The 10,520-nt window shown below is 41.7% G+C and overlaps 1 protein-coding gene across 1 annotated transcript in view; it reads left to right on the top strand.

The window, feature by feature from the left end:
• Positions 1-2,106: 2,106 nt before the first annotated feature.
• The window catches only part of syndig1l (synapse differentiation inducing 1-like), a 36,891-nt gene continuing 28,477 nt past the window's right edge, over positions 2,107-10,520 (top strand). The window contains exons 1-2 of the mRNA XM_035678273.1: positions 2,107-2,396; positions 7,866-8,539. Coding sequence (XP_035534166.1) covers positions 8,030-8,539 — 510 coding nt within the window. The 5' untranslated portion in view covers positions 2,107-2,396; positions 7,866-8,029. The remainder of the gene's footprint in view (positions 2,397-7,865; positions 8,540-10,520) is intronic.

Here is a 10,520-nt window from a genome sequence, read left to right as displayed (position 1 = left end):
GAGAGAGACAGTGACAATATGGGAAAAAAGAAAGAGGGAGAAAGAGAAATAACAGGAAACACTGCAAGGTAAGAACAGAGGGTGGTTTGGGAAAAATGTTGAAATGGGGGTGTGATCACTGTTTCAGAACACTCAGGCTATTACACAGACTGTCAGAGCTACCTCCTTTTGTGCTTGCCCTCTTTTCTCTCCCCCGTTGTCCCTCCACTGGACATCCTCAGCAACGATCAGTGCAGCTATGAGACTGTTTTCGATCCTCTCACTTTCCGGCTATTTGTTGACCTCTTTTTTTTACCCTGTGTTGCTCTGTAGTGCACATGCTCAAATGCCGAATGCACAGTATATGGAACATGAAAGGAGGGAAGTGTCAATACCGTCCTGCAAACATGGGAGCTTTTACTTGAAAGATCAAACTGACAAGATTGTGGTCAGGACTCCACTCATGTGCTGTTAAAGAAGATTTAGATCCCAGATAATGATATGGGATTTCAGACCTGGTGCCTGGCTACCTTTGAAGTTCATGCACCCAAATGAGCTACTTGAACTGCGCCTTAACATGGAGGCTGTCTTGAACTTCAAATAATGACCTTCATTTAACAGTAGGAACATAAACCATGCCTGTTCAACAGTTATAGCCTATAAATCAAAAAGTATTTATATTTTTGCATATATATTAGCATTCAGCATTGTCAAAATATTAAGACGTATGTTTTCTATCTACATTAAATCATAACACTGCAGTGATATCTGGCCCAGCTTTTCATAATCACATCACACTTCTAAATATAAAAACACCAGTAAAATTGCACTGGTAATAATGACACTACATTTATGAAGCAGAGTCCTTCAGGACAACAGTGGAAAACTGCTGCACTCTTCAGTTTTTATTTCCACACAGTGTTAATAAAATTACCTGTCAGTCTCAATTCTTTTAGAGATATCTGTGGAATTTTATTCTCTTCAGTCGCACTCTAGTGCAATAATGTATTGCCTTATTTGAACTTTAAAACGTGGTTAAAGACATCTAATGTGCACAATAATGTGCACAAAAAGGTATATGCACACATAACATGGATTTGTTCAAGCTCATTGTTTTTTCTTTTTTAGCCATACCAACAAGAACAAAAGGAAGACATTCAAGACAAGAAGGCAGCTAGCCATATATAGAATGGTCTGAAACAATCCTATTAATATCTGTTAAAGCTCTGATTGGTGCATATGTGACATCACCCTTGTCCAACAGAGCCCCGCCCACTTCAAACCAGCAAGGACAAAAACTAAAATACAGAAATCTGTCATGTAAAATTTAAAAAAGCTGTTGTAACTTGTAAACTTCTAAAGTGTTGTGATCGTGCAGGACCCCATGACTCACAACGCTAAGCTGACTGAGGAAATAGGTTTTCTGGGCCTTTAAGCCTAACATTCATTAGTTTGGGCTCTCCAGGTCTATTTTAAAACTGAAGAAAGTTAAAGTGACTAATTTGAGTACCACAAAAATGTCAGCGAGTGCCTTCTCTGACATTATTGTCGTCCACTTGAACTAATCAAATCAGTGGGCTAACAACAGCCATCCACTCAGAGTAATTGTAGTGGCTGTTTAAGAAAGGTACTTTTGTTGCTGCTATGCGCCCTGAAAGACTTTAACTCATGAGAGATGACAGTAGACTGCCCATCTTGTCCACTTTACTATGTGGTATTTGTTTACTGGCTACTTTACTATAACTTGTATAACATTTTTCATAGCGTACAGGTTTGTCAGGGTTCCAGTAGGCCTAAATATTTAAATAAGGAGGTGTTAAATGATGTGGTGTCCAGTTCTCCAAGATGGGGCTTTGGGTACTGTCAGGCTGATGATGATTTGCAGGGGGGAATCATCCTCTCTAAGGGAAGATTAACCTCGTTCATAAGTGGAAGTAGTCAGTGAGAGTAAACGCATACCGTGCCAGGGAGGGTGGACGCTGCTTTCTCCCTTTTTGCGCGCATTGCGAAGCGCTTCATCCCCGACTGCTCTCCTCCTCTCCCCGTCCGCGCCCGTCTCTCTAACCTCCCCGCACCAGGACGCATCTCTCTCTTTTTCTCTCTCTCTCTCTCCAGCACTCTCACTGAGGGTGTTTTAACTTTCCGAAGACGACAACATTTCTGTCGACCCTCAAGGTAAACGCTCTATTGGGAAGGGAGACCTTCGTATTTATAGAGAGAGATCACGAGAGTGTGACGGCAGCGTTTCGCCGAGCGGAGACCTGTTCGCCCGAAATGATTGGCAATTCAAATGAGAAAGTCTGAGAAATGTCTTTTTCTCTGGGCGACACCTTCTGCGTTCCAGCCATTATGTACAGGCGGAAACAAGCGAGTGTTTGCGTCTTCCAAACACTATTTGGATTGTCCAGAACTCAAAGGTAGGGTATTAATTTATCCCTTAAAGACAAAACAGCATCTCTCTTTGTTTTTGTTTTGTTTTGTTCACAGTTATGCTCGGTTTTAAAGCTGTAAAAGAATATGTGATCATAACTGTGTATTGCTGTGTGGTTGATTGTCTTTACGCACATGTTCATATATCAGTGTTAAATGGAAATAAGTGGTGAAGTGTCGCAATGTGTCTGTTGTGACGGAGGACGTTGTTGATAGAGAACTCCGCACACAGTTTCTACCTGCGACTGCTGGAGCAGAAATCCCATCCCCTTGTCTCCGTGTGTGTTATATGACTGATGGATGTTTTTGGCACGAAGTCATCAAGCCACTCTGTCTGCGTCGGCTCTGCGCTTTAATAGTGCCTTTTTTTCTGTATGGAGATTGGTCAGAGAGTTGCGATCAACAAGATTTTTCACCCTGTAAATAAAGAAAGCCAAGAACAAAACAACAAAGACTGTGAAGAGGAGTGTTTCAGTGTCAAGCAGCAAGAAGCTTATGCTCTCTAACACGTTCACACACACACACACACACACACACACACAAACACAAACACAGAGCTATCAATCCCCACCTTTTTCCTCTATTCTACCCCTGGTGCCAGCAACAATTGGGACGGCAGAAGTGATGTCAGGTCTGATCCCTGCTTGAAATGCAGTCCTAATAGATTGAAAAACCTTTGCCATAAAGTGGCTGGTTTTCAACTCCCAGCTTCAGCTGTATTGTTGGGAAATCTGATGTTTCTCATATCTATTGCAGCACTCCATATTTATTTCACCATGTTGTCTGATTTTAAGTGTTTTTGTTTGTTACTGTGGAACTCTATCTATCTATGCTAGAGAGGAAACACGATCTAAATGCTGGTCTCCTCCAGCTCCTGGAGACCACGATCGTTTGGCAATGAAGACAACTTAGCCAGAGCCTGCCTCAACAAACCATTCTAGCAACACTGTACAGTACATGGCTGCTATTGACAGCAACATCCCACTGAATTATTCAATCACATGTGGGAGATTTTCTATGGAGAATTTAATCAGGGAACACTTTAAATTATCTGACAGAGGTGTGGCAGACACTGAGATAAGAGTGTACAGAAGAGGAGATCCAGAGGAGTACTGACTCCTCTGTGGAAGGTTCCTTGCTAAGGATTTAATGTTTTATCAGCCCCACAGATAGACATGTAGACAGAGGGGACAGACTATCAGCAGTGCCTGCTGACACGAGAGTAGGATTCAGATTAATTTCAAGTGGATTATGACATTCTACACAGTCTCCTTTGATGATAATAGTTCATAAAAGGATCAGTCAACATGGTTTTAAGCCCATTACTCACTTCATCCTTTTCTGTTGCTTAATCTGTCAGTGGACTTTCATGTACTGAGGCCAGGGGATAAGGTTCACTGACAAATGTGGTTTGGTGACTAGTTTGCATTTTCTGCAGTGAGCTTTCCTGCATTATTCTGATCTGTGATCATCAATAACTACCTGGTGTTGCCGTATTATGCATATTATACGCCAGACACTGCTTTCAAAATTAAATTACAGAAAGATGAAGTTGTTGTTGTCGAGCGCAGTGAGCAGTGATCTCCACCTGCGGTATCCAGGAAAGGCTGCGAGAGACAGAGGCTGGATGAAATGGGTGGGTAAACATGGCCGACAGATAAGACAGATTGGTATTCAGCTGCATCTCGCCACACTGGCCTCGAGGCCTGGCTGATAATACCCTGCTCTCGGCTTCAGGGTCAGAGGTCTGAGGTTGATTGGCAACGGGCTGACACAGGGAAATAGAGTGTGCTGACTGGAGTCTAATGGGGTTGAAGCGCACAGACTTATCACTGTGGCTGGCATGTTAGCAATGCCACGGTCTCACTCTTACCCCTGCGCACCTGGATGCTTACAGGTTGTTCACTAATCTATTAGCCCCTTGTCAGACACCTCTGGGCTCTCCTACACGGCAGCACTGCAGCACACCGGCCTGTGCTTGTGCCATCTCTGTCACGCTGAACTGTTTTTCTTGCAACAGCGTTTGCTCTGCCTCATTCGCTTTCAGCTGTACCTCCCAGCTCTTCATACCTCCCAGCCACTGCTGTCTACCAACATGCCCAAATGCACTCAACCAGAGAATTGCATATGAGTATGATCTCTCTCTTTCTTCCCCTCTTCTCTCTCTCTGTCTCTTCATTGCTCTTTCTTTCTCTCCACAACACATCCACCCACTCACACTCACACACACACACACACGTATGTTTACTCACAGCAGTACATACACAAAACAAAAAACGCCCACAAACACACGAGCACACGCATAGACACAGGGCCGTGGTTATTTCTACATTCATCTTCACTGATTCTGAGGTGTCCTACATTGCTCAGCTTGCACTGAAATGGCTTATTCGCACTTAAATTCACATTAACTGAAAAAAGACCCTCTCTGCACCAACAACACAGCAGCAACGTATTTGGAAGCATGACAACACCAACAAAGAAAAAACTTCTCTCTGAGCATCCCTTAGTAATGACATGAAAAGTAATCCGCTGTCAGCTTGTAGCATTTGTGCAGAGTGGGAGTGTTAACAGTGGCAGAAACTGGGAAGCACTTGGAAGAATACTTATTATGGCTACATGCATGACAGCCACTGTATCTGCTTCCTTAAAACCATGTCAGCCAGAGTAAGTTCATTGGCACTGATCTGTTTGTACTGGTCTGTTTGGAAAACCACACTGAAGGGAAAACCAAATGGACATATTTGTCTGAGGCTCCACCATCTGCCGCTGTGAAAAAACTCTTGGAAGAGCAACATTATGTTTTGTGTTTTTGCGGCAATGTCTCTCTGAGCTGCAAGATTCCGCCATCGAGTCTAAAACTGTAGTGCAGAAGTAGAAGTAGCTTGTCCTCTTGCAAACTGTCTCATGTGATTATGTTAATCACAGCCGTGCTTCAGTATTAATGCAGTAGTGATTTATTGATGTTAAAATGCTATTTGGAGACCCTTTAACTTAAGTTGGCTATCGTTGGATTTGAAAAAAATGCTTTCTGACATTTTAAAAACTTGGGGACACAAGGGTGTGTTATGTAAAAGTTGTCTTTTAACGCCCAGTTGGAACCAGTAAATAGATGCAGTTCATGTCCACAAAGTCCGTTTTTATTATTCATCAACCTCACCCAGGAGGTCGCAACTAATTTTCTGCAACAAACCATCACCCCTGGAGTTGGCAGGGGGGTGCAGTATTTTAAGGACACTTTAGCGAGGCAGATGCCAGAACCATCCTGCCCCGGAAAAGCAGCAGTGTATTATGCAGCAATAGCATCCTAAGTAGACAGCAACCTCAGCACCTGCTCATCTTTAGTTTTTCATGAGAATTTGTAAGTACTCACACTTTCAGTCAGCTGAACCGAGAACTGCATGAGTGTGCGATCCCCTGGAGCTATACGTGGACCAAAGGGCGCACTGGTGTGGAACAGCTATGTCAGCACATTCAGACGCAGGAGGTCCAACGGGGAGGAACCATGAAAACGTTGTTGGCTGTCCGGTGCTTACTGAGCTTCAGGAAGCCTGGGAGTGTGGGGCTTGTATTTTATTTATGGGGCAGAAAACATGAAAAGTATAGCAAACAAAAAAACCTACATTGGGGGAAATGAGTAGGAGAAAGAGAGATTTAGCAGCATAAAAAGAGTAAGGGAATATGAGATTCAAGTGGTTATTACACTGTAAATAAAGGACAGATAGAGCAGAGGATGAAGATGACAACACACTGCAGGTTGTTGGTTAGTCTGTAGTGGTACTCTGTCCTGTCCAGTGGGAGACTATACAGTTCTAACGTTCTGTAATATGGAGCTTAAGAAGTTGTAATGTTGGAAATGAGGAGAGACCTTTATATTTTCATTAGTTCTCCTGAACTTCTTGTGAAAGGCCATGTATACTAGGTGTCTGTTCTTTTAATATGAATGTAAGAAATTATATAAAGACACAAATTGTGTTTGGTGAATATGAATCAGCAGAGGTTTCTGACCATGAATAACTCTATGAGATGATTAATGTACACGTTATTAACCTGTGTGCCAACAAGCTATCCGTATCCTATTGCCTCAGTGCTATTTTGTATTATGTATAATATTGTTGCCTTCAATTGGAAATACCTTAAAGCATTTTTGAAATAGTGCAGTAAACCAGCCATACACGATTGAGGTCAGGACCCCAAGAAATAATCTGCTTTTGGCATTTGTATTTTAAACGCAGATTAATCAGACAAAGGTTAAGGGTGACAACTGAGAAGCAGAGAAGTCTGGGTTGTTTTTTGCAGCATGCAAAGCTGGAAGGCAAAGAAGTTTTTAATTTGGTTTTGATACTTTTGATAGTTAAATGTAGAGTAGATAAACATAAGTTTACAGCTGATGTAGGCCTTTCACCAGGTTGTTCTCTGTGGCAGCAAATGTTAGCATTCCTCTGCATGGTTGCCATCAGTATTATAAAGACTGATCTAAGTCTTGCCTAAGTAAGTCTTACTTAGGCAAGTTCTAAAGGCTAAAATCATCTATTTATATGGTTCTGGTTTACATTTATGGTGAAATTAACATTTAAGACCCCCCCCCCCCCCCCCCGCCGCCCCACACACACACACACACAAATTCAGATAAAAATTATGATGCCCCCAATATTAAAAAACTTTATTTCTCAAATCAGTAAGCTCTATTTAGATCAAATTCAGACACTAAAATTCAGGATATAAAGTTTAGGTCTAAAGTATTAATTTTCTTTTCTGTAAAGGATTTTCAGTTTTCTGGCCATCCATAGCTATGTGGCAGACTTGGCCATCTTAAATAACTCATCATCATTAATATTTACAATGCAGTTACAGGTTAGCAGGAAAGAATATTTTTTAAGCTCTGCCAAGTGTGTTTTTTAGCTCATTTTTAACCGGTTTCTTAACTTTTATCATATATTCACATAGTAAAGACAATTTACAACCAATGTCAAACTAATTGCATAAATGCCAGCCATAAATATACAGAGGTGGAAGATTACAGCCCTATGAGCTTTATAGGTGCACAACGGCTCAACTAATCCATATCAGGAAGTAAGGCTGATGACACCTTGATGACTTCCAAGAAGAACAAAACAATGGAGCAGTAAAAATAAAATGATATTATAGTAGAAGGCAATGCGTTGATGTATTGCTGTCACTACTTTGGTGTGTGTGTGTGGTTCTGTTATTTTATGTGTCAAGAGTGAGGAAGCAAATTAAACTTAATTGAATCATCTGCAGGGTGCAGCTCTTGACAGCGGGATGCTATAAAAGTTGTTGCTGCTGAGGGAACGACAGCGAAACTTTGATCTGATGTGAGCAAATGTTTGGTAAACTGTTACCTGCTGGTAGATGTCAAATAAAATTTTCCTTCCAGATTTTATATTGAATCTTAAACATCTCCCTTTCTGTGTTGCTGTGTGTTTCCTCTCTAGATCTCAGAGTGCCAAATGCTGAATGAAATTAACACCCTTACTGACATCAACGCTTGCTATTGAGGAGCACATCCTGCCTTATTTCACCCGTCACTTTCCCATCTCCTTGCAAGAGCTAACGTCACTGAGAAGCTCCACCCACTCACCTTTTGATCCCTGTCGCTATGGAGAATCTCAGTGAGCTCCAGAACCCATTGTTGGACAAAAACAGTAAGCACATGGTCAACGGTTATGGGGGTGATTTCCCTAATAACCAGTACCAGGAAAACATTATAAATTACTTTGCTGGAGGTGGAGGTGGAGGTGAGGGAGGAGGAGGAAAGGTGAACAATGGGAACGTAGTGAGCGGAGGTAGTTACAATACCAATGGGAAGATGAAATCTCAGCAGCTTTTGGATGCCACCTCACTGCATCTGGCAGTAGAGGCCTTCTACAGGCCCAACTTCATCCTGTACAAGGAGGACAGCAGCAGCATCAAGGCTAAGGAATACAAAAGCGAGTGCTGTGAGACCACCTTCACAGAGAAGAAGGCGAAGGAGGCGACCCCTGCTACAGCAGGGGCGGACACGCCTGGTACAGAGGATCCCCAGGCGAAGCTGCTGGAAGATGGTGAACAAATCAAGATCCAAACTGTTTCCTATGAGGTTGAGGAAGAGGAGTATGTGGAGTATGAGGTAAGAGCATGAGTAGAATAGGAACAAGAATAAGGAAGAAACCACGAATGCATGCATGCAGTTTAGGCTGTTAATATCAGCTCTCAATAGCCAGTTTTTGCAATGTTAAGCTTGTTAAATTTTATCATTTTAATGTTAAAAAATCAAAAGTAGCACCTTATCTAGAGTTCTATGCTTGTGTAATCATCCAAAAGAATGGGTAGACTATCCCAAGAGACAGATAGAGATTAATGTATTTTAGTTCATGAGGTGTTTCTTTTGGGGTCAGGGAGAAACTTGCAATCTTAATGTTTTCAATGAAGGGCCCATATCAGGCCGACGGGCTTGGATGCTGATGGTATGTTTGTGTTGCATGACAGAAAGAGCGAGCATGCTTATATCCCACTTGTATTATCTCATGCTGGGCTCGATGCCTGGATCAGACTGACATTTTACTAACCACAAATCCCATTTGATCTACTGACCTTGGCCTCAATTCCCAACTCTAAAATTCATCGTTAGATATTACCCATGCCTGCCTCACCCAGGGATATTAGGTGCTACACTACTACAGCATTAGCCACAGTATTTTCACTCCCAACTGGCACGGCCAATAGCACAAAGCACTCCAAAGGATTTAGGGGATTGGACAGGCGGAATAGGGTGTCGAGTTCGACCAGTGTCCTGGAAGACCTAATGGACTGACTGCCACACACCCCTGAGTCCACTAGAATTAACCTGGATTGCTGTGATAAACATGTAGCTGCTGAAATGCAACGTGACATGGGTACATATAGCTTGATTCTGCAGAGAGACAGTGCGTTTCACATTATGAATAAAGAAATAAGAAAAAACACACTTCGCTAACTTCAATCATAGAAAGATAAGAAAAACATTGATGTGTAGATGCGTAGGTAAGAGAAATAACTTGCACATTTTATTTTCTTCCGTTGTACTTTTTCTCTTGTAAACTTACCATGAACAGATGAATTAGACACAATGTTATGCACCAACTAGAGGCTCCTCTTAGCTGTTCAAAGGTTAAGTGAACACATTACCATATTGCTCATATTTTTCCACACGTTTCCTGTTCACAAATGAACAAGCACATGAAAAAAGCATCATCAGGCCCCACAGCCAGTTTTGAGATGTAAAGAGGAGAATGCCCAGTGGGACTTATTATGTAGCCTCCCAGCAGTAGACCATTGACACCACAAAGTGCAGAGTGTCTCCACTATCGTGCCCACAGTCTGGCACAATGCAAAGGCCTCAGATGAGAAAACAATTCCAGTGACATGCACTAGACTAGTTGGGGTTCCAACTGTTTAACACTTAATAAGGCGCCACTGTACAAGATGTATTTATTATACAACTTGTTTCTAAATTGCATGTTGACAAACACAGAATTATCTCAAAATCACTTTCATTACTTGCATTTTTTAAGTTTCTCACCTAAGGGATTGTACCTAACAAGTTGAGGGCAAAATATACTTTTGTGGGTGTGTTCAGAAATAATATTAAAAAGATAAAAAGATACCCTGTAGAGTTTTCTTGTAAACAAGCAAAAATGATGTTTACAAATGCATTGTGTTAATCCTTGAACTCTAACAATCCAGTTGGATGCATTTCCCTTCATTAAACAATTAGAAAGTGGATTTTCGGAATATTTGTATTTGTTCAATGTTCACACAAATGTTGGCTTGCAGTCTTGCTCTTTACTGCCCATACGTAGGCGCATTACTACACTTCTTTGCACATTGCGTTGTCCACATTCTCATGCGTGCATAATACAAAAAGAAATGGGATTGCACAAAAAAATTGCTCCATAGTGCTACTAGTTGTCAAAACCTCCCCATTGCACCTTTAACGGCACACTTCAAAATTACGGTTTGTTTGCTTCATGCGGAATTTGAGTCTTTGATATACAGAAATTAAGTGACTGTTAATGTGAGATTTACATGCATGTTGAGGCTGTCTTTTAGTTTGATTATGTCTCTAGCTC

This window comes from Morone saxatilis, unplaced genomic scaffold (assembly GCF_004916995.1).
Source record: "Morone saxatilis isolate NCDOM2014 unplaced genomic scaffold, NCSU_SB_2.0 Contig7, whole genome shotgun sequence".
Lineage (NCBI taxonomy): Eukaryota > Metazoa > Chordata > Actinopteri > Moronidae > Morone > Morone saxatilis.
Note: the sequence above shows the minus strand (reverse complement) of the source record. Positions and strands in the feature narration are given on the sequence as shown.